This window comes from Mastigoproctus giganteus, chromosome 1 (genome assembly GCF_048544385.1).
Source record: "Mastigoproctus giganteus isolate SK-2022 chromosome 1, ASM4854438v1, whole genome shotgun sequence".
NCBI lineage: Eukaryota > Metazoa > Arthropoda > Arachnida > Uropygi > Thelyphonidae > Mastigoproctus > Mastigoproctus giganteus.
Window position 1 is genome coordinate 139,162,638 of NC_143575.1, and position 25,083 is coordinate 139,187,720.

Consider the following 25,083-nt stretch of genomic DNA (forward strand, 5'->3'; position numbering starts at 1 on the left):
ATTTAATTGGCATTCGAAATTTAATGGTTTATTATTTTATTATGTTTATATTCAGAAGTTCTAAATTATTTTAGACAGTTTTTGCTGCAATATTTTTACTTTTGTTACCCCTCTCTTCCCTCCCTGTTGGTTTGATCGTTATGTTTATTTTTGACTATTTTCGCTCTTCTCTCTTGCCATGCTACTGGAATTATTTTTTTATTTATTTATTATTTTTTAAAAAAATTCTTATTCTAATTTATTTTTATTGTTATATGTCAAGCATCATGTAGAGGAATATGCTTTTTGCTGCCTCTGATGTTTGCTTTACCTTTTTATTTTATTTTTATTATGAAAGATTCAGTTTCCGACTATTTCAAACGTTATTCAAATATATATATACAATATATATATATATATACTGGTGTTCAGGGCCCACTATGATTTCCATTGTCAATGCGCCAGTAAACACCAAAACAACAACGACACCAACTGGTGTTCAAAGAAAGTGCATTGCCCAGTAAATTTGTAATTGTCGTTCGTATAATAGGTATATGGCAATATTTCTTACAGATTGCTTCAGATAAGATTGGCACGAGTAGGTGATGACATAATATTGCATCAGCTATTACTTTCAGCTATATAAGCACGCTCTGCAACAGTTGCAGTCATTCTTTGCTTGTGTCACGATGGCAAGTTACGTGCAATTCACGCCACGAAGTGCTATTTTTGCTTTAAGTGCTATTTTTGCTTTACGTGAGGAAGGATGTTCTTCTCTTCATATTACTTATAGAGTGTCTTGTAATCAGACGACAGTGAGTAGATTTCTTTCCAAACTCAAGAATACTGGTTCTGCCGATAGGAATTAAAGGAACCGGAAGCAAACGAAGTTCAGAAGTTCTCTAAACAGGACCGCGTTTTGAAGCACTTGTTCCTTAAAAACCGTATAGCTTCTTCGTCTGAGCTGAAAAGAGAATGGAAAGAAAATACAGGAGTGGTAGCAAGTGCAGTAACAGTCAGAAGACGCCTCTTCAAAAATGGACTTGTAGCCCGTCGTCCTAAGAAGAAGCCCCTACTCACACAAAATATGCAAAAGATCCGATTAATTTGGTGTAAGGAGCATGTCAAATGGACCCTCGAGCAGTGGAAGTCAGTACTTATTTTCTCGGATCAGAAGAAATTCAACCTGCATGGCTGTGATGCGAGACGAACGATTCGCCATAGATGTGCTGAAAAATACCATCCAGACTGTATGGTGTCTACAGTGAAATTCCCCGCCAGTCAATTGATATGGGGGTGCAGTTCGTGTCGCGGAATAGATCACCTGCAGTTTATAAAAAGTTCCGTAAATGCCAGTGGATACCTGGCTATACTGGAAGGAAAATTGCTGCCAACCATTAGAGACCATTTCAACCTGCCAAGTAACTGCATCTTTCAGGACGATTCTGCTTCTTGTCATCGGGCGAAAGGTGTAAGTAGTCACTTCTGTAGTTACTTTAGCTTAATTTCTGCATTAGAGGTTCGACAGTAATGTGTTTACATTTGTTACAGGTGAAAAGATGGTTGGAAGAAAGGTCCATTACAACTCTTAGCTGGCCAGGAAACAGCCCGGACCTGAATCATAAGAGAACTCTTAGCTGGACAGGAAACAGCAGGGATCTGAATCCTATAGAGAACTGTTAGCATCGTGTAAAATCTGTGGAAATTGCCAGAAAGAAACACCAAAGACCTTTCGTGAACTTCAGGAAGCTATAATTTGTGTTTGCAACCACGAACTATCAGTTGATTATCTTCAGAAATTGATCTTGTCAATGCCTTGACGGTGTGTTGCTGTGATCAGGGCCAGGGCAGTTCAACTAAATATTAGTTTGCACCTGGTGAACTTTTCATTTTGTTTTTCATTTAAAATGATAATCTGAAGCAAACTGAGAGCTTCTGATAACATTTCAGCCATAATTGTCGTGTTTACCAAAGCCGTTCTATAAAAGTTGCAAAGGCTCATTTTGGAATATTTTGCGAGCAACTGTCAGATATTACTTAGCTTTGCCTTAATTATTAATAAATATCTTTGTTTATATTTCTATTTGTGATGCTAGTCATTAATGTAACTTACCATCGCGAAAAAGAGATAGAAATGTGTGAAATTCTTAGGTGATGCACTTTCTTTGAACACCAGTGTATATATGCAGGCTGTTCCAAAAGTGATGGTCAATAATTTAAAGGTGAATTGTACAGACTACAATATGCAAAACAGGCCTAGTAAATATGGGTCTTTAAGTGAATCATTTTTGAGATATTGCACATTTATAGTTGGGATGCACCACTGACAAGGTGAACTGTACAGAGTTGGGATCTATCACTGACTTGTTTTTGTTGTTTAGATTATGCTCATTCTCTCCCTTTCTTCTCTCAATACTCTGAGATGTAGCAGGCATACTAGTACTTGTCAAAGGACAGTCAACATGGAAAGAGGTTACAGCAACGAAGAGTATGTGGACATGCACTTCATGTATGGTAAAGCCAACAGCAGTGTACTCGAGGCTGCACGTTTGAACTAAGAAACATGTCCCCGCTGAAGGCAGCCCAACAGGCGCACATTCATCAGGGTACATCAATGCCTTAGAGAAAATGGGCGCTTCGCACATGGAGTACGAGCAGTTAGGCCCAGAAACACAACACTTGATGTTGAGGAAAGGGTGTTAGAAAGAATTTAAAAAAAAATCAAATTATTATTTTAGGGTTTCCCGTAATTGAAGACATTAACTCGTATTTGTGTCTGTAAATTGCGTGTGTTCTATGGTCGATTTGTCTGTTTTGCTGGACGAAACCTTTCTATCTATCCTGAGACCGACTAACTGAGCCACGGAGTGAAAAAGGCCATTAAAGTTTCTCGCGTCATCGACGGGATTCGAACCCGGGCCTTTTCCCACGCGGTTTGGGGAGGATGGTGACGATACTACTGTGCTACCCGCGCAGACTCTTAGAAAGAATAGATCAAAATCCAGGAATTTCGACAAGGAGGGTTGCTCTTCAAGAGCGTGTACTGAGGCATAGCAGTGTCTGGTGAATTTTACATTGCCAGTTACTGTATCTCTACCATATCCAGCGTTTACAAGTTCTCAGCAATACAGACTACTTTCCCGGACTGAACCAGTGGATGCAACAGTGTGTCCTTAACCTCCAATTGTTAAACAACATTTTGTTCACTGACGAAGCTGCGTTTACTCTTGATGGTATTTTTAATTTTCATAACTGTCACGTTTGGTCCGACGAAAATCCTAATGCAAATCACGAGTTAAGACATCATTAACGTTTCTCGTTGAATGTCTGGGCAGGACTACTCGGAGACCGTCTAATTGGACCACACTTTCTGCCAAACTGTGTGACAGGAAAGCTGTACCTTGAGTTCCTGCAGAATGTTCTTCCAGACCTCCTTGATGATGATAATGTACCACTTCAGCAAAGCCAGAACATGTGGTTCATGCATGATGGTGCACTGGCACATCCTGCTTGAGTTGTCACTCGGTATCTAACCAGAAGTTGTGGTCAACGGTGGATAGGTAGAGGTGAGTCTAATGTGGCCTCCCAGATCACCAGACTTAAATCCTATGGATTTTTTTTTTCTGGGGTCATATAAAAAGCTTGGTGTACACCTCTGACATTAACACAGTTGAGGAACTGTAGCGTCGGGTTGAAGGAGCCTTTCAGTAAATCAGAAATGACCTGGGAATGCCTGAGTTGATTCGCAACTCAATGCATAGAAGACTACAATGATGCGTACGGATGTGAGGACAGCATTTTGAACACCTTTTGTAACATCTGTAAAATCCTATGGCGTTGAAACCAAAAGTTAAAAATGTATTATCTTATGTTTAATAAAACCACCCTTAACTAAGGATTCACAGCTTTTTGCTAAACTAGTGACCCCATAGTCTGTGGAGGATCTTAACAGAAAATGTGCATTGTCTGGAAAACGGTTCATTTGCAGCCCGATGTTCACTGGGACTTTTTTTGCTTATTTTTAGTTTGTGCTTTTCACCTTTAAATTATTGACCATCATTTTTGAAACACCCTGTATATAGGAGGCCCGACAAACTGTATATATGTATGAACACTGGGTTTTCTGAAAAGAAAATTCAAAGTTTTATGTTTAAAAGAACTCTACTTTATTCTTAGTTTTATATAAATATATAATAATAACTTTTATTTATCATCAATTTGCTATACATAGAGCGAATATTTTGACCAGTTCCAGAAGGTGGTTTCGCGGAGTTTGGGAACCGCTGTTTTAAGACATTACTAAAATTCATTATTTATAAACGGAATGTAGTTTTTTGGCCGGTTGCTTTTTTGCCTGGTGAAAGTCTCTAATCGTCGTGGTAAAAAAAAAAAAAAAAACGTGCACTTCGCCACCGTGTTAAAAAAATTCTTTACGATACTCAAATCTTGTAGAACAACGATGATCTGGTGAGTATGGGCTTGGCACACCCACGGTCCTGAGCTGGATATCATCATTCTTCTCTTTCTTGGTGATTCCTTTCTACTTCTCTCTCTCTCACTCAGAGTAACTCCGGATTTTTTTTTTTTTTTTTTGGCTGGTGCAGGCTTCCTTGCACCATATGGATAATAATAATAAAACTACGTATCGTGAGTTTTTTTTTTTTTTTTTTAAGTACAGTTTATAACTTTCCAGAATTAAGAACTGTTGTTTGTTGTTAGGTGATGCTGTAATCACCTGCCCCACCTCGTCTGCGTGTTATTCTGTTGCTATGTTACCCGAACTAATGTAATGCTACTGAGAAGACATATAGTATAAAATGTGAATGTGTTCGGAAAATGGTTTCTGGGAGAAAAAGCGACAGGGTTAATCAATTTAAGTCATCTCCGTCCGAAAAAGAATGCATATACAATTTAATACCGCGTGAAGAAGTAAAAGTAGAAAAGCCCCCAAGGTTAGTTAACTTTTCTTCCAAATGCTTTAGAATAGTGACATTTTTTCTACTTTTTTTTTTTTTTAAATGAGATTGCAGCTTTCCTTGATAGTTTTAAAGGCCTTACAGTGTACTCACGACTTAGTATGCGCAATGTATTATTTTCTAGCATTAAATTGCACTGTTATAATTCAGAACATGGATACAACTTCATACTTCGGCGAAAAGAGAGGAAGAAGGCTAATTTCGGACGAATTAAAGAAAAATAAGTGTGGATTTTTTAATAGACCTTCATTTTTGGCTAGTGAAAAAAGGGTTAGCTTAATTTACGCCACTAATTCGGGACTGATTCAAGCAAAGGAAGCCACCGCCGCAAAGTGATACCCATGTTCTGGATACCCATATATGAATCTCTTTCTGGATAACCAGAAAGAAATTCATTGATTAGATGTGGCTTTAATGCAGTATTATTTATTAAACTGAATGGTTCATGTTTAGAGAATGTAAAACTGTAGAGTTTTTATTTTTTTATTGAGTGGTCTATAAAGTTATGATCTTAAAAAGTAATTAATTGAGAAGAAGATTGACTTTTCACTTCTATTAGGCACAGAAAAAAAAATTGAATTTAACTTCGAACATGTGTGCCAATTTCCTTCCAACTGACAAGTGCACCCTTCGATAAAGTATACCATTTTATAACCCAGAACTGTTCACTTTTTTGATGCTATCCTTCATTGTAATACTATGAAGTATTACCTTCATTGTAATACTGTGCATACACAGCTATGATTAAGACATTTTTAATATAGAAAACATATCTTTAAATAAGTGTTTTTTTTTTTTAATTTATACACTTCAGTTGGCATACTTTATACATAGATGCACCACTATTCATGAAATGTGAAGTGGCCAATTTGGCTGGGCAAAGCAGTGCAATGGGTGCTACTATGAAAATGTAGCAAGCTATAATTCATGTTTTCCTATGATGTTTGCATGAAAATTGGCTTTACAGCCACAAGCATACCTTCGTACAACATATGCCAAAATGAAATTAAGCTTGCTATTTAATTTTTTTTTTAGATAAAACTACTCCAATTCTAGCATAATTAATGTAAATTGGATGGAAACATTAATTGAGGAATACTAAAAAATTCTTAAAATCTATTATATTTAGTATTCCTCAATTAATATGTTAAACATACATTAATTTAGGAATACTAAAATATTGAATGTGCCTGAAATGTACATTAATTAAGCTGTTTAATGACCAGTTCAAATGTGCAACCCATTTTTACTTAGTATATTCAGTTGGCGAGTTATTTCATATTTTAGTTTTTCCATGCTAATTGTTACCAAGGAAAATGGAATGCAGCATGCTGCATGCAATTTGTAGATGTTGATTAGGAGGCTACTGATAATTTCAAAAGAAAGAGAAAATAAAATAAAAAATTGCCTATATTTGCCTCGCAGCTAACTACTAAATAAAAAATTTAGTAGTTATAAAAAAATGTCTAAAAAATTGCCTCGCAGCTAACTACTAAATAGTTATAAGATTGGCATTATTATATTATGTATATCTCATATTGTGAGATATACATAATGATGCCAATCTTCTATAACTATTTAATAGTTAGCTGTGAGCAGATCTGATGCATTTTCACTTACAAGTTATTGTGAGCATGTTAACTCACTACGTAACTTGAGGCATTTTGCCCTAAAATGTGACGTCATTTTTATACTGCTTATTGTAATACTTAGTGAAATTTTAAGTATATCTGCATTTCAAAATCTGTTGGTCCTAAGCAGTATCTGACTTCAAATTTGGATTCAGCTCATCAAAATCCATGTGTACCATTTCAGGAAGAAAAATTAAAAGCTTGAAATTTATTGTCTGGCCACCAGTATATTGTGAATTACATCAAATATTTTTTTAGCAAGTAGCCATATTGGTCATTACTCTCACATTCAGTGGTCTCTCCCTTCTATTTTTTAATTCTGCTACTAATTTTTTCACCATGGCATGTGATGTAGCAAATTCTATATCATCAGTGGATTTCTTTCAGCATTAAACTATTCTTCTCCCCTTAATTTACTGCACCTATGTTTGCATTTTTTCATTATCTGTAAAAAAAAAAAAAAAAAAAAACATTTGACAGGTTTGCAAGCAAACTATAACCTTTTGCTGTTAGTATGGCAAAGCAAAAGCAAAAATGCCACTTTTAAAATTTTTTTTTTATTTTTAATTTGTAAATGAAATCAAATCTTTCCATGTGTCTCTCTCAACCAATATACTCTAACTGATTATAATATTTTTTTGTTTTCATTTTGGTATACTATGAATTAGGAGGCATTAGTTTTTTGTTTGGCATTTAACAGATACCAGGTGAACAAAAGCATCTATCTTTCTTCTATGCAATTCCCATTTCCACATGGTGGCTGTGAGATGCCAGCAACAGGTGTCTAATCTTACCATGGAACTTTGCTTTTGTGAACTAAACATCAACAGCTAACAGAAATACAGATGTTTGCATTGAATCTGCCAAATGCTACACAAGAGTCTGTTTCAATCCAGGGGAGATGTGTGAATTTATTCTAAAAATGCAATAAAATTTTGCTATATTATTATTGGTTTCTCTCACTTATTTTTGTTAAATTTTTTTTCCCCCAAATTTAGCAAATAAGTAATATAATCACCATTTTCAATTCATTAAAAAGCTAAAAAAATTTAAAATGAAGACAGAAAAGGGGTCTCAAGAGATGCCGTGTGTATTTGTTAAATTGAGGGTGCAAGTAACAGAAGGTTATGTCTAAGAACCTGTATTTTTGCATTTTGTATACAAATGACCAAAAACCAAGAATTATATTCACAGTTTAGTTGCCATTCTTTCTCTCTGATGCTATGATCTCTCAGTTCTGCTTTATAAATATATAGTTCTGTGAAAATTAAGTGTAAGACAAGTTTTTTTTTTTTTTTTGGCAAAATCAATTTTTTATCTAGAATATTTAAACTTATTCATGATTAATACTTAGGGTTTATTATATAGATAAGAGTAACAAAAAATCATGGAATTATGACAAAAATTACACATGCTTTTTTAAAAATGAAATTTAATTGAAACAAATACAAGTATCAGCATTATTATAATTCAAATGAGAAGACTTTTAAATTTGCAGGTGCATGCCTGAACATAAATTCACCTCTGTTGCTTAGTCATCTGTAGGCATACATTCCAAAGTTGTAATTTCAAAGCTGCAATTTCTTGAGGTGGTGTTGATAAGCTTTTCTTTTGCTTGTATATAATTTTACTTACTGCAGATGAATACAACTCCCAGAAAAGAGAATAGATTTGTTAGCATAGTTGAGAAAGGTTGCTCTTTAATAGAAGTTGCTAATAAAAAATTAGTAAGTCAAACATAATCAATAATGTCAAAAAATCAGCTCTGTCAAGGATTGTGAAGAGATGATAAACTTGTCGAACATTAAGCCCTCACATAAAAAGTAACTGCGGTAGAAAAAGGACTTTAAAAACAAATATAGATGCTATTCTTAAAAGATTATGCACAAAAAAATATCATTATGTTGTCAGTTGAACTTTCTTGGAAAATAAGCATTATCAGGCACAAAGGCTTCTGCTCCAGCATTTCAGAGATGAATCATTTGAATGGGCCATAAGTTCTGTCAGGAAGCCTTTTCTAAGTAAATTTCAGTGATGAATACAGTATTACTTTGGTGGAATTTGCATTCCTGTAGTGCAGTATGAAAAAGATCTTCAAAAAGGCTGATCTCTCAAATTGTAGAAGTATGAGTAACATTAGACTTTACTAAAAAGAGAAGTGTGATATTACTAATAAGCATTACTTATTAGTATTGCAGTATAGAGCAACTTTTCATGATAAGTGAGGTAGTATCTTGTCAGCTGTGTAGTCTACTTTGTAGCTTACTTTATGAGAGGTTGGAGCTCTGTATTGTCTTTGGCTTCTGGAGAAATGCCCAAACCTGTTGTCAGCTCTAGCACAATTTGAGAGCTCATTGCCTTTACAAAAACTTTACTTTTTTTTCATAATGGGCTATATAATAAGAATTCAAATTCTACCATAGTAATACTACAGGAGCTGTTCAATAAAGAATGATCATAATTATTTTTTCATAACATATCCATACTGTGATGGTCTTTTTCAATGTAGTCCCCATTTGATGAAATGTACTTATTTCAACATGTTTGCCATTTTTAAAAAACATGGTGGAAGCCATTTTTTGACATACATGTCTGAATTGCCTGAAGAAGTTGTAAGGTTGTATGTATAACTTCTTCTGATGAAACATTTTCCTCACAGTACCTAATTCAATATTGGAAATAATAAAAAAAAAAAATCACAGGGTGCAAGGTCAGTTGGTAATGCTGGCTAAGTACTCTATGACAGTATGTGCAATTTGAGGTCTTGCATTGTTGTGATGCAGCATCCACCTACCTGTGTACACTTGTGGTCGTTTGCAATGAATGTGATCCCACAAAGTGTACAATACAGTAAGGTCCGGTAACCGTCGTACGATATGACACAACATGCTGGTAAACCATTCCTTGAATGTTAAAAAAAAAGAGATGACCATAACCTTTCCTGCAGAAGCCACAACTTCTCCTTTTTTCGGTCTTGGAGGTGACGTAGACTTTCAGAGAGCTGGTACTCTCTGGACTGAGTTGACGAAGCCATGTCTCGCCCACTGTCACCTTGTGCAGAACCGCACCACCTTCAATAACCATCTATTGCAGCTCCCGACAAACCTCCATACGAACTTGCTGTAACTCAGTTGTAGGTAGTTTTGGAATCCATTGTGTACAAACATGTGGCATAAACAAATGGTCATGGAGAATACTATGCATGCTTCCTGATGATATTCTCTACGTCTCTGCCATTTGCCTTACTGTTATATGATGATCTTCTCTTGTGGTTACAGAAGCCGTGTTTATGGTTCCTATGGTGACAGCATTAGTTGGAGTGCCAATTTTTGTGATTGAATTACACCCATCTTTAAGGATTCTAAACTGCCTACGAGCTGTTCTATATGGAAGCGTAGATTCACCACAAGCCTCTTTTACCATTTCGTATGTTTCAGCTGATGTTTTTTTGAGATGGAAACAAAATTTGAGAGCAGCATACTGTGACTTGTGTCACATCCATTGTTACTTAGGCATAAACGTGACCAACTTTCAAGGTCAGACCATATGCTTGAGTTAACTGCACAGTTGCTGTTTGATGCAGCTTGGTTTGGTCTTAAATTTTGCAGCTCAGCTAGAAATAGCAAGCAGTACAGTTGTTCATGAAAAATTATGATCATTCTTTGTTGAATAGTCCTCGTATATCGAATACAGCCAGGTCTGGAGTTTCCTTAGCTCACATCCTGAAAAATCTCAATGATAAAAGATTATAGTTTGAAGGTTCATATCAAATAGACTGAGAATGACTGTTATAATATAATACTTAATGATGAATCCAAAATTAATACTGGATGCTTAGATGATAATTTTTGCATGTATACCTCTGTCAATGAATCAGAGTCATTAAAATTAGAATCATGGCCACCAGAGTGCAGAGCTGGCAGCTTAATTTCTGGTGAACATTATGCTTTTCGGTTACATTAGTAATCTAGCTGTTCGGATATAATCAAGTTGTTGAAGGAACAGTTAATGGAGATAAATAAAATATTCTGAAAAAAAAAAGTCATTATTCCTGCCTGTAGAGGTCATTTTCCAGACTGTTCACTTTCCAGTGCAAATGCATCATATTGAAGTAAAATTGTTTGAACTCTGGTTGGAAGGGAAATCATCAGCACAAGGCAGTGTGTTGATGAATTCAAATCATTATTTATTAACCTGCACTAAGCTAAAAAGAAAAGTAGCTGGAAAGAAAAATGTCATTGATAGTTGAATTTATTTTATGAGTACTGTTATCAGTGTGAGAATGTGTACCTCGTCATTTTTGTCATATTTCAATGTTTTTTTATTTTATTGTTTCACATACTGTCAAATTAGCATTAGCAAATGCACATGATGCAAGAAAGCAAGCTTATATAGGATCAGCAAAAAAACAAAACAAAACAAATCTTCTAATGTCACACAGCCACTCAGTCCAATGTTTGTCTAGTTCTGCCTTAAATCTATTTAAGCTATCAGCTTCTACAACAACACATGGAAGTTTGTTCCAGCAATCAACCACACGCTGGCTAAACGCAAACTTCCGCACATCTATGCTATAATTCTTTCCTCAACTTGAATTTGTGCCCTCTTAGATGATTTTTCTGAGCAAGGGGAAGAATCCCATCAGCATTCAGCATGCTCAAACCATTCAAGGCTTTATACACCTCAGTCAGATCACCTCGCAGGTGCCTAGTCTCCAGACACTAATTTGCAAAACTTAAGCCTTTCTTCATAAGAGCAACCCTTCGTTCCATTCAAATTACTAATCTTGTTGCCCTTCTCTGCACTCGCTCTAGCAGCTCTATATTCTTGGTAAAATGAGGACCTGTATACAGTACTCAAGGTTTGGCCTGACCATTGCTTTATACGAGGGGATAATCACTTCCTTATCCCTGCTAGAAAAATTCCTGTATATCATTGACAAGACACCATGAGCTACTCTTGCAGACTGTCTGCACTGGCGCCTCCGTAGCCAGGTGGGAAGGAGCAGCAGTGTATTGCACACGCTTCTTGATTAGACCGGGGTTCAAGCCCGCCACCACCAAATACGGAGGATGCGGAAAGGTCAGGGAATGACCACCGCATATCCTGGAGCAATATGGCCTTAGTTGCTAATGCTCCTAAAAACCAAATAACAACATAACTGTCTGCACTGCTCAGAAAACTTCATATCTGCCTGCATCAATATCATTTAATAAATATAGAAAAGAACAATGGACCCAACACTGAACCCTGAGGGACTCCTCTAATAACATTAGTCCATGAAGAGCAGTGTCCATTGATTACCACTCGTCTTCTCCCACTCAACCATCCCTTTATCTTTAACAGCAATTTGCCTCCAATGCCAAACTATTCCAATTTGTACAGCAGTCTTCCATGTACAACAGTATCAAAAGCCTTTCTAAGATCCAAATTTATGATATTAAAGTTATTCCCTGCATCCAGTTCCTTTGTGATCACATCATAGTATCCAATCAAATTGGTCAGACAAGACTTCCCCTTAACAAACCCATGCTGTGTCTGAATTATTGCTGCAGTCTTGTCTAGATGATCCAGCAATGCATCTTTAACCAGTGCCTCCATTAATTTTCCTGGAACAGAAGTTAAACTATCAGGTCTGTAATTACTTGTGTTGCTCTTTGATCCTCCTTTGTGAATTGGGGTCATATTTGCACTCTCCACTCCATGGGTACCTCCCCTGAGTCCAAGGAAGCTCTCATAATTATGGCTAAGTATTGCTTACTTCCTTTGCTGCCTCCTTTAATATAATTGGGTAGATCCCATCCACCCCAGGTTCTTTTCTTATGTTTATCTTCAACAATTTCTTCTCCACTTTGCTCTCAGTCATTATAAACTCATCTAGCTCACTGCCAGAGTTTAATTCACCTCTGACATTTCCCTCCCTGAATAACTCCTCATGTGTAGATGCAAAATTCTCATTTAGTTTGTTAGCTACCTGAGCAGGATCATCAACAGTTGAACCATCGACATCCAGTGGACCAATCTGTTTCATCACCTTCCTTCTAAAGTTTACATAGGTAATAATAAGCTCCCTGTAATTATTAATCATGTATCTTGTGCAGAAATTTAAATGCTCTCAGTAAAGTAAAAAATTGTGTTGTCATTAATATTCACAGCTGTTAAGTGATTTCTGAAAGCTGGTGCTACGAGTGCTATAAAATATTATAAGTGGTGGTCAAAGCCATTTTTCTTGTATATTCTTCGTGCAAACTGTTTGCCATTTTGTGTACTGAACACTACAACAATTAGCAAAATTTTTTACAACTATTTATGTTTTAAATATAAAATTTTTAATGTTCAGTTATGAATTGTATTTTTTTAGGAAAATAAATATTTTTTATCAATAATATGTTCTTTTCTGTGTGCCTTCTCCTAATGGAAGTTGGCAACCACCACTGGAAATGTCTCTGGTAGCTCTGAATAGCTGCTCTGTGTTCAGTCATGTCCAATTCTTGATGTTATCAAGCCACATTGTACATCCTCGCCCAGGCTTTCTTCTTCCTTTCATTCTCCCCTCAATAAATAGTCATGGAATTGCATATTTGTTGTTCCTCATCAGGTGTCCAAGATATGCTGTTTGTCAATTCTAAAGAATTTCAGAAATTCACAGTTCTCTGCAGGAAACTCATCAGTCTCTCATGCTGTCCATGGTATCTTTAGCATTCTTCTGTATGTCCACATTTCAAATACTTCTAGTTTTTTCGAGGGGTCAGTTTTTAATGTCCATGTTATGGCACCATACAACAAAATTGATCAAACGTAACATCTCAGCATCTGGATTCTAAGGTGGAGATACAGGTTTTCATTGCACAATGCCTTATTTTAACAAAATACTGTCTGGCCATTTCAATCCTTGCTTTAATTTCCATATCTGGTTCGTTTTTGTCATTGATCCAACAGTCTAGATATTTGATTTTGTCAAGTCTCTCTATCAGCCTTCTGTTTAACATGAGGGGGAGGTGTTGGCATTGCCCCATTAAAGGCCATCAGCTTAATCTTGTTGATCCCATGATTGAGTATCTGTAAGTCCTGCTTATTAGTTGTAAAAAGCACAGTGTCGTCTGCATAGCGAAGGTTGTTAATCCCTCTACCATTGACAGATATTCTTTCATTTCTTCCATCATTAGATGATGCTCTTGAAGAGAGCATTAGCTCTCTTGAAGATGATGTCCGAGTAAATGTTAAACAGGATGGGGGAGTACACATTCTTGCTTCACTGCACGTTCACCGTTGATGTTTTCTGTCTTTCTGCCATCGACTACAACAGTGGACCCCTCACAATTTACTCCTCAATGATTTTGATGAGCTTTGTGTGTTGGACTCAATCAAAGGCCTTCTCAAAGTCAATAAAACAAGGATGGGCATCAATCTGCACCTATGCATATTATGACCTGGGCACAAAATAGTCCTTCCCTAAATCCAAACTGCACATCATCCATCGACATTGGATGCATTTGAAGTGCTGATCAATGCATCAAAGGCAGATATTGTTGGGATATCAGAGATATGGTGTCACACAGATATAAGCAGTGCAGAATTGGAATTTGGGAGTACAGAAAGGATATACACGAGAGGAGGGGTTAGGCTGTTAGTTAAGAAACATAAAATCTAAGGAAGTGCATCCAGTTGACATGGGTGGACAGTGCAATGTTGAGTCTGTTTGGTGTGACATAAACACTGGGAAAGGGAAAATGAGAGGAGTGTGTTTTAGGCCTAGTGACTCTGATTAGTACAATGAATAGTTGTGTAGAGAAATAGTGAGCCAGTAAATCAGAATGTCTTGTAATGGGGGATTTTAACTTTCCAGATATTGACTAGAACTTGTGGGGTGGTCACTCGCACGCTAGCAAGACTTTTGTGAATTTATTAGAGGATTGTTTTCTACAGCAACATGTTTGAGGGGCAACCAAAGGGAGTAATACTCTTGATATTATTCATGCATTAAGAATTTGCAGATAAAGGAACCATGGTGAAGGTAAAGAAAGCCAACATAAGAATGACGAGACATGTTGGGTAACTTATGCGGAAAATTAGTTTCCCGGTACGGCACTCTAGCGCTGCTCGCTCGATAAACAGACTGTAAGTGTTATCGGTCTGGAGCAAAGTCGAGAACTATATACTGATTGAAAGGTAGGTGTTGCAAACGATGTGCTGATTGGTGCACGAACACAACACAACACACGATAACATCGGTTTAGTATCGGTTTAATGGTAACTTGCCCTAATGAATGCTTTCCATAATGGTTAAAAAAGATCAGGTTACCTCCACTTAAATCCCATGGGAGCTTGAACCTCTCCTGGAATGGAGGGGGTAATCTAACCTTTTTTTTCTTTAGAATCATGGCTGGACTAGCGCATAAATTGTTTATTAACAAAATATTAATTTTTTATTACTGTACTTTTATTTTTGTAAAGGTGTGTGTATGTGTGTGTTCCCTAACATTTAAGGTTAGGTCACAAAAAATAAAGAAACCTTTTCCTTTTTTTCGTAACCAAACCTAAATCTACAATATAGTAAACATACTCATGAACTCCAAAAATCTGCTTTTAATAATGAGAAAAAAAAACAATGAAGAACATAAAAATGAACAGAACGAAACTTTTATTAATTTAGTTTTCATCAAAAAATCAACCAATGTTTTATTTTCCTTACAAATTTCTTCCATCTTTAAAAGATTCATTGCTACTATTATCTGTTTACCGTTCATCACAAAACTATTATTTACTGTTCTTTACTCACAAATACACATTATGCCAACCAATGACTACACAGTAGCTTGTCATCTGTCGTGCCCACCACCAATCATTTCATCGTTTGCCATGCCTACCTGTCAATTAATATATCCTTCTCGATTTCGGCTCCAGACCGATGACACCTACCGTCTGTTTACCGAGAGAGCAGTACTAGAGTCCAGTGTCGGGAAACTAATTTTCTGTGTAAGTTATCCAACGGTTCTCGTGTTGGCTTTCTTTACCTTAGCTGCAACCACTAGGTGACAGTGATCACAGTGTACTGATCTGGGATTTACTTAAAGATTTTACTACCAACGAGGGTAAAGGAAAGGGGTTTTGTTTTTGTAAAGGTGACTGCAGTGGTCTCAGACAGTTTTTATATTATATACAGTGGGAGCAACTGATGATGTTACCAACAGTGAATTCTAAATGGGAGGCCTTCAGGGACTTAATTTTTCTTCTTGTGGCAGAGAAGAAAAATGCATGGGATGCATATAAATTATCAGGTGACACAGAAGCCTATAGCAGATATAATCTAGTCTGTAATTGAGCCACAAAGGAGGTTAGGCAGGCAAAGGCAGATTACGAGAAATCTTTGGCAAAGGATGCAAAGAGTTTACTTATGTAAACTCTAGAAGGAAGGAAGGAGATGAATCAGCTTGGTGCACTTAACGAATGTTGATGATCCTGCTCAAGTAGATGGTTCGACTGTTGATGATCCTCCCAAGTAGCTGGTAAACCGAGTGAAATTTTTGCATCTATATTCACACATGAAGAGTTATTCAAGGAGGGGGAATGTCAGAAGTTTATCCAACTCTAACAGGGAGCTAAGTAATTCTGTAATAACAGAGAGCAAAGCAGAGGAGAAATTGTTGAAACTAAACATAAAGGCACCTAGGGAGGATGGAATCTATCCAGTTATACTGTAGGAGGCAGCAAAGGAAGTAAGCAAACCCTTAGCCATAATTATGGGAACATCCTTAGAGTTGGGGGTCCCCAATTCACAAAGGGGGGGGGGTGCAAAGGATGACACCAATAATTATAGATCTGTTTGTTAGTTTAACTTCTGTGCCGGAGAAAATAATGGAGCCATTGGTTAAAGAGGTGATACAGGATCACCTAGACAAGACTGCATAATAGTTCAAATACAGCATGGGTTTGTTAAGGGGGGAAGTCTTGTCTGACCAATTGGATTGGATACTACAATGTGGTCACAAAGGAACTGGAATCAAAAAATAATTTTCATATCATATACTTGGATATCAGGAAAGCTTTTGATACTGTTGCACGTGGAAGTGTAAGATGTAAAATCTTACAAAAATATTATTTTATAGAAAAGTGAGATTTATTTAAAGTAAAACTTATAATATGGCAATATGGGGGAGCGAAACCATACGTCAAGAATATTACTAAGATCAGCCAAGGGATTAAATTAGACAACGTCTATACAAGGGGAGCGGTAGACTGAAAAGCTATTAGCAACCTGGGTACACACCCGACTCCCAGCTCACACAGGCAAATCAGAACAATAGAAACTAGTAGCAACGGCTATTAGTAGAAGGTGTCAACTCTGGTAAACAATAGTGCGGTGGAACATGTGCTGTCGGGACATTTTTTTAATGTGACACCTGGACAAGAGACAAGGTAGCGAAAACGGAACAAATTCTGGGAATTAGATTTAAGTCTGTCTGGCTGGCAGTGATGGCAAGTTTTATAGATCGTGGGAAATTAATCTGCTACTATTTTCAGTATAACTATAAGCGGCTGACTTCAAAGGTACAGACAGCCTGAGAAAGTTTACAAATTTCTTAAAATAAGAAGTTAGATCGAGCAATAAGGAATCAGCTTGAGAAAATAAAACGGGCAAATAAGAACAGAGAAAGTTGAGAAAATGAGTAAGATTGGTTAAACTGAAAACTAGCGCGGATTTGACATATGTAGGTGGTACAGAAATTGAGATGAACAAAAAGAGAGAACAGGAGTGGAAGTGATGTGAGTCTGTGAGGTTTCTTTTTTGAGGTGTTTTTAATGAGACAGACATACCCCGAGTTGAGATTCATGTGGGTGTTTATGGAAATGAGTTAGGGGAGACACAGTTGAAGTTTTTGTCAGTACTTGGGAAAGTGAGACAGACACAGATCCCCGAGTTGAGTTATGTGGGTGTTTAGGAAAATGGGTTAGTGGGATTCTAAGTTGAGTTTTTGTTGGTGCTAGGGAAAATGAAATAGTCAGCGGACACAGCAGTCGAGATTTTTGTCGAGATAAGTAAAATGAGTTAGTAAAATGAGTTAGTACGAGAAATCCTTGGCAAGGGATGCAAAGAAAAACAGCAAAGAGTTCTTTACTTATGTAAACTCTAGAAGGAAGGGGATGAATCAGATTGGTCCACTTGATATTGATGGGTCAAGTGTTGATGATCCTGCTCAGGTAGCTAACAAACTAAATGAATATTTTGCATCGACATTCACACATGAGGAGTTATTCAGCGAGGGGAATGCCAGAGGTGTATTCAACTCTAGCAGTAAGCTACAGAATCTTGAAATAACTGGGAGTAAAGTGGAGGAGAAACTGTTGAAGATAAACACAAGAAAGGCACCCGGGGTGGATGGGATCTATCCAGTTATATTAAAGGAGGCAGCAAAGGAAGTAAGCAAACCCTTAGCCATAATTATGAGAGCTTCCTTGGACTCAGGGGAGGTACCCATAGACTGGAAATGTGCAAATGTGACCCCAATTCACAAAGGAGGATCAAAGGCTGACACAAGTAATTATAGACCTGTGAGCTTAACTTCTGTTCCAGGAAAATTAATGGAGGCACTGGTTAAAGAAGCACTGCAGGATCATTTAGACAAGACTTCAGTTATAGCTCAGACACAGCATGGTTTTGTTAAGGGGAGGTCTTGCCTGACCAACTTGATTGGATACTATGATGCAGTCACAAAAGAACTGGATGCAGGGAATAACTTTGATATTATATACTTGGATCTTAGAAAGGCTTTTGATACTGTTGCACATGGAAGACTGCTACACAAATTGGAGCAGTGTGACATTGGAGGCAAATTGCTGCTATGGATAAAGGAGTGGTTGAGGGGGAGAAGACAGAGAGTGGTAATCAATGGACACTGCTCATCGTGGACTGATGTTATTAGTGGAGTCCCTCAGGGCTCAGTGTTGGGTCCATTATTGTTTTCTGTATTTATAAATGATATTGATGATGGTATATCGGGCTTAATGTCCAAGTTTGCAGACGATACAAAGGTTGGCAGGGTTGTCAAGGACACTACTGACACTATGCTGCTGCAACAGGATCTGGAAAGGTTGAGCAGATGGGCTGAGAGGTGGCAAATGAAGTTTAACATTGACAAATGTAAAGTACTACACATGGGAAACAGCAACCCCAGAGCAACGTATCAACTCTGTGGTACTACACTGACAGAGGTAGAGAATGAAAGGGACTTGGGGGTGGTTGTGCAGGCAGATATGAAGTTCTCTGAGCAGTGCAGACGGGCTGCAAGAGTAGCTCATGGAGTATTGTCAATGATATACAGGAATTTTTCCAGCAGGGATAAGGAGGTGATTATTCCATTGTATAAGGCGATGGTCAGGCCACACCTAGAGTACTGTATACAGGTCTGGAGGCCTCATTTCAAGAAGGATGTAGAGCTGCTGGAACGAGTACAGAGAAGGGCAACAAGATTAGTGAATGGAACAAAGGGGTGCTCTTACGAAGAAAGGCTTAAGTTTTGCAAATTACAGTGTCTGGAGACTAGGCACCAGCGAGGTGATCTGATAGAGGTGTATAAAGCCTTGAATGGTTTAAGCATGCTCAATGCTGATGGGATTCTTCCTCTAAGAAAAATCACCTGAGAGGGCATAAATTCAAATTGAGGAAAGACAGATGTAGGATAGACGTGCGGAAATTTGCCTTTAGCCAGCGGGTGGTTGGTTGGTGGAACAGACTTCCATCCCCTGTGGTGGAAGTTGATAGCCTAAATAAGTTTAAGGCTCAGCTGGACAGGTATTTTGAACGAACAGAGGGGTGAAGTGGAAGTGGGTTTTTTTTTTTTTTTTTTGGCTGATGCTGCATAAGCTTGCTTTCTTGCATCAAATGCCTCTACTAATGCTAATGCTAATGCTAACATGGACAGTTGAGGGTTCTGTTGTGGTAGGAAATATGTGTCAGTTAACAGTTGAGTGTTTGGTCGTGGTGGGAAAAGAGAAGGGTAGCGCCCTGTGAAGTTTTCTTCTTGAAAAAGTTCTTAATAGGTGGAGCGGAAAAACGAGGATAGCACCCTATGAGTTTTTCCTTGTGATAAGTTTTAATAAAGTGGAGTGGAGAAGGAGTTAGTGTGAGATGCCCTATCAGTTTTCCTTGTGATAGGTTTAATAAGGTGGAGAGAAAGGGAGCGAAATCTGCAGAATCAGTAGCTCGAGAGAAAGGAGCGAAAATGCAAAATTAGTAGCTCGATGAGAAGGAAGGAAGCAACGAATGGATGGTAGCCTGAATAAGGTGGAGAAAGAACGCCAGTCCTATGCAGCCAAGAGTTCCTAAAAAAAAGTATCTGTAGCAAATTCAGGTGAAAGCAGACGAAGGAGATCCTCAGTGAGCCAAAAATGGAAGTTTGAAACCACCCCAGAAAGCAAAGGAAAGAAAAAAGATGATAGTAAGTACTGTAAGTTAACAAGGACTGTTAGTGAAACAGTTTAGTGATTAATTAATGAAAAACAGAGATAGCACTAGAAGTAAATTGATAGATAAATTATCTCTTAAGTAAATTATATATATACTAACAGAGTTAATTAATTCAAAAAGGTTATTGTAAAATGCAAGAGAAACGAAAGATGAGTAATAGATTAAATTGTTGTTCAGATGATTATAATGTTAGAAGGATAATTGAACTATATAAAAAACCTTGAATGTTTTAAGGACAGATAATTGAATCCTATGAGAAGTTTTGATTATGTTTTAAGGATAGGTAATTGAATATAGTGTTTGTATTAATGAAGAATTGTTGGTCCAACTGAAAGACTAATAACAAATAGAGACTTTAGGAAAGTTAAGATTGGTCTTCAGTGTATTGTAACAGAATGGCGAGAACACAGAGTATAATGATGAAAATAGCATATTGATTGTTAATATAAGAATAATATATGCAAGGTATCCTTGACTTAACCTTGTATGCATATTACATGTTTTTTTTTTTTTTTCAATTGTATATTATGTTGTATATATAAGTGTAAATAAACTATGCTATGTTATATATTAATGTGTGCGTTGTTTGTCATTCCTGAACACTCAGCCTTTCTGAAGGGAATTATACACAATTGAGAAGCTCCCACGAATCTGGAATTCTCCTAGGAAGTAAAGTTAGATGTGTAAGTGGGCAGAAATAAGAATAAAGTGGACAAACACATAATAGGGAACAAAACGAAATAAAAATAAGAACAATAAAACAATAACTAAATATATAAACAATCATCTTTGTTTTCCACCCCCTACAGAAGACTGCTGTACAAATTGGAGTGGTATGGCATTAAGGGCAAGTTGCTCCTATGGATAAAGGGATGGCTGAGTGGAAGATGGCAGAGAACGGTAATAAATGGACACTGTTCTACATGGACTAATGTTATTAGTGGAGTACCCCAGGGTTTGATGCTGCACCCATTGTTGTTCTATGTATTTATCAGTGATATTGATGAAGGTATATCAGGCTTAATGTCCAAGTTTGCAGATGATACAAAGGTTGGCAGGGTTGTTAATGATAGTAAAGACAGTATGTTACTGCGACATGATCTAGAAAAGTGTGACAGATGGGCTGAGAAGTGGCAACTAAAGTTTAACATTGCCAAATGCAAAGTACTGCATATAGGTAGCAGTAACCCAAGAGAAATGTACTGTGTGGTACTATGCTCAGGGAGATGGAGAATGAAAAAGACCTGACTGGGGTAATTGTGCAGTCAGATATGAAGTTCTCTGAGCAGTGCAAACAGGCTGCCAGAGCAGGTTATGGAGTTTTATCAATGATATATAGGAATTTTGCTAGCAGAGACAAGGAGGTGATTATCCATTTGTATAAGGCAGTGGTCAGGCCACACCTTAAGTACTGCATACAGGTCTGAAAGTCTCAATTTAAGAAGGATGTAGAGTTGCTAGAACAAGTACAGAGAAGGGCAACAAGAAGACAAAGGCATCACCTGTCAGTAATTTCATCTGCATTGCTTATTTGTGTCGGAACAACATAAACATGTACATGTGTTGGAACATGTACTCTATTGTTTTGGCAACTGATCACAGAATGAAGTTGCTCCAACATTCGGCACCTACGTAGCCAGGTGGGGAGGAGCAGCAGTGCGTAGCACACACACTTCTTGATTAGACTGGTTTTCGAGCCCATGACCACCAAATACGGAGGATGTGGAAAGGTCAGGGAATGACCACCGCATATCCCCGGAGCAATATGACCTTAGTTGCTAATACTACTAAAAAAAAAAAAAAAAAAATCCAAAAAAAAAAGCTCCAACATTTATCAGTACTAAATTTCTCAATGTACCTTGCCAAGGCATTGTTCACCATGCTTTCCTAAGGTGTGTAGAATATTGTATAAAATAGACCATTCCCATCTTTCCTGCAGCAGATAATTCCACATGTCCCCCTCCCATATACTATAATTTCTTATAGAAGACAAAACTTAAAAGTTGCCCAGTGATTTTGTGTTTGTAGATGTTTTTCATCAAATCATATTTTTAAATTTCAGTGGATAAGAATAAGAAACTGGATTTTTTGTGATGTGACACACCTCAAAAGGTGTGGCACATTTAAAATAGAGGTGTGATGCACCTTAAGAGGTGTGATGTACTTCAAGGTGTGATGCACCTCAAGAGGTGTGATACACCTTTCATACCATGAGGTGTGTCATGGTATCAAATTACAAAACAGTTAATAGAAGAATTAATTGATTGCCAGGAAACTGAACTGACAGTTATATGTAGTTAGGAGAACTATCCTTTATTCATAAGATTTTTTTTGTGGCCAGTAGGATTTAATATGCTTAGTTGATGCAATGGGCTTAATGCTCCCCAGTAGAACAAACTTTAAATGTTGTATGAGTGGCATACATGGAATTACGTCACCACCTTTTACTTTTACACTTTTATGGCAATAATGTATAGTACAAGGTTTTGCCGTTGTAGTGGTTTTACTTTAGTTTACATGTGATAATTATTATTGCAAAGTACATATTATTTAAAAGATTTTTAATGTTGAACTTTAAAGTGTATGAATTAAGAATTTTTTTTTTTTTTTTTAACAAAAAAAAAAAAAATAGTACAAGAACTAAAATAATTTTATTTAATTATACAGACAATTAAAATTGATATACACAAAACTGGAATGTATTGTTGCATTTTATGAATACGTAATCAAATATCAAAATTTTCAGTTTTGGTTCATTATTTGAATTTAAAACACACTTTTTGTTTGACTTAGCTGTTTCAAGATATCCTTTTCCTTAAGCACAAATGTAAAAGTCCTCACAAGTATATTTATAAATTGCCTTTACTGCAATTTCACTTTTTATTAAGTTTATGATGCTCTTATTGCATTCACTTCACCAGTAGCAGTTCATAATCGAGAAAGCTTGCTCCACGTAGGTGTTGCACACAGGAATAGATAATGAAAAAGGAGAGTAAATAAGGAACGTTTGGAAGTCCAAATTTTAACAGTAACCCCAAAATAACTTGTATACTTGGTGGAGTTGAACTAAAGTCAGAAGTGGAAGAAAAGGACTTAAGTTATGATATGGTCAGACATGAAGTTCTCTGAGCATTGTAGGCAAGTTGCAAGGAAGGCCCATGGTGTCCTATTGCCTTTTTTTTTTTTTTCCCTTAATAAACAATTTATCCACTAGTCCACCAGTGATTCTAAATAAAAAAGGTCAGGTTACCCCCTCCACTTCAGGAGGGTTTCAATCTCCCATGGGATTCGATTTCTACTCCTGACCAATAACACCCACTGTATGTTTACTGAATGAGCAACAATACAAATGCTGTTACAGCAAAGTACTTTTGCCGGTAAATTTCATCTAACTTTTGCGTGCTTCTCGTGCAGGTTTTCTTTACCTTCGCCACGCATTGTAAAGGCATTTCGTTCTCTGATCAAAATTTTAAACTAATTCTACATAACACTGCATAAGAATTTGAATTTAAATTGGGTTTAGCCCCCTGTGATTTTCTCAAGCTTAAAAGTCCCCTTGAAAGGATGCACTTCAACAAGATGAATTATTCAGAATGTGACATCTATCATGTTCTGAATAAGTTGTAGAAGCAGCTGGATTCTGTGTCGTAAGTGTCAAGGAGGCCTATTTCAAAGGAGATCCATCCAAATGTCCTTTAACCTTTGTCATTTTCCAAATATTAGTTCAGTCTCCAAACTTTCTGATCATCAGCAAACATAGACAACAAAATTGAAAATTCCTACATCATTATCATTAATAAGTATTAAAACAATTAGGTACCCAATACCAAATCCTCTGATACCTTCTATATAACTACTCTTCTACTGTTTAACAATCTGTTTACCCATAGTGCCCTCTTGTCCTTAAGGCTTCATTGCTACAGTTTATACAGCAGACATTCATGGGGAACACCATCAAAAGCTTTACTGAAAGCCAAGTATTTGATATCAAAATTATTCAAGTTCCTTTGTGACAATCCATACTGGCTAATCAGATTGGTCAGGCATGGTCTCCCTTTAATGAATTCCACTCTGTGATTGTTTTATTTAATCAGTATTTAAAGTAGTAATGCAAGATGATCTTATAATTACCTCTTTAAATATTGTTTACATTGTTTTCCTTGGCAGAGGTAAAACTATCAGGATTTCAAAGTTTAGGTAATTGATTTTTGGAATAAACTTGTAACAATTGGTGTTGTCTAAGTGTGTAGTGAGAATCATTTGAAAGAAGGACTGGACAAGTAAATGATGTGATAATGATTTTTTTTTTTTTTGGCTGATTCTCTATAAGCTTGTTTCTTTGCATCATTTTGTCACTACTAATATCAGTATCAAATGAATAATTTCTTGCTACTTTTCTTTTCATTCTTAGTCAAAGATTTCTCATAACCTGCATTAGCACATCTCACCTTCTGAAGAATTTGATTACAGACCAATTTGTAGTTATTGTAACATTTCATATTTCCCAACAATTTATAATCATCCAGTGAATTTTTTCTTTATTACTGCTAAACTTATCAGTTCATCTGACATCTGTTTGGTGCAAACCTTGCACAATATCTCAATTTATTCTCCTTTGTGAGTGTTTTCTGAGTAAGAGTAAGGATGGCATCAACATTTTGTTTATTCAATCCATTCAAAGCCTTAAGCACCTCATTTAGATCTCCTTGGATTTGTCTAGTTTCCAGATGCTGAATACCTATTCAGTTTGTGAGCAACCTGAGCAGGCTCACCAGGAGTTAAATCATCATTATCAAGTGAATCAATGTGATTCAACCCCCCTTCCTTTTTTTGTTAATATAATTAAAGAAGTCTTTGCTGCTATTCTTTGCATTCTATGCCAGAAATTCCTTGTAATCTGTCTTGGCTTGCCTAACTGCCTTTGTGATTTCATTGCAGACTAATTTGTATCTGCCATAAGTTCTGCATCACCTGATAATTTATATGCATCCCATGCATTTTTCTTCTCTGCCAGAAGTCTCATCAGTTTTTC

At 36.7% G+C, this 25,083-nt stretch overlaps 1 protein-coding gene across 1 annotated transcript in view; it reads left to right on the forward strand.

Annotated features, from left to right (window-relative positions):
* Positions 1-4,705: 4,705 nt before the first annotated feature.
* Positions 4,706-25,083, forward strand: part of LOC150091162 (enkurin) — a 98,130-nt gene continuing 77,752 nt past the window's right edge. The window contains exon 1 of the mRNA XM_090382341.1: positions 4,706-4,931. Within this exon, the coding sequence (XP_090238467.1) occupies positions 4,816-4,931 (116 nt within the window). The 5' untranslated portion in view covers positions 4,706-4,815. The remainder of the gene's footprint in view (positions 4,932-25,083) is intronic.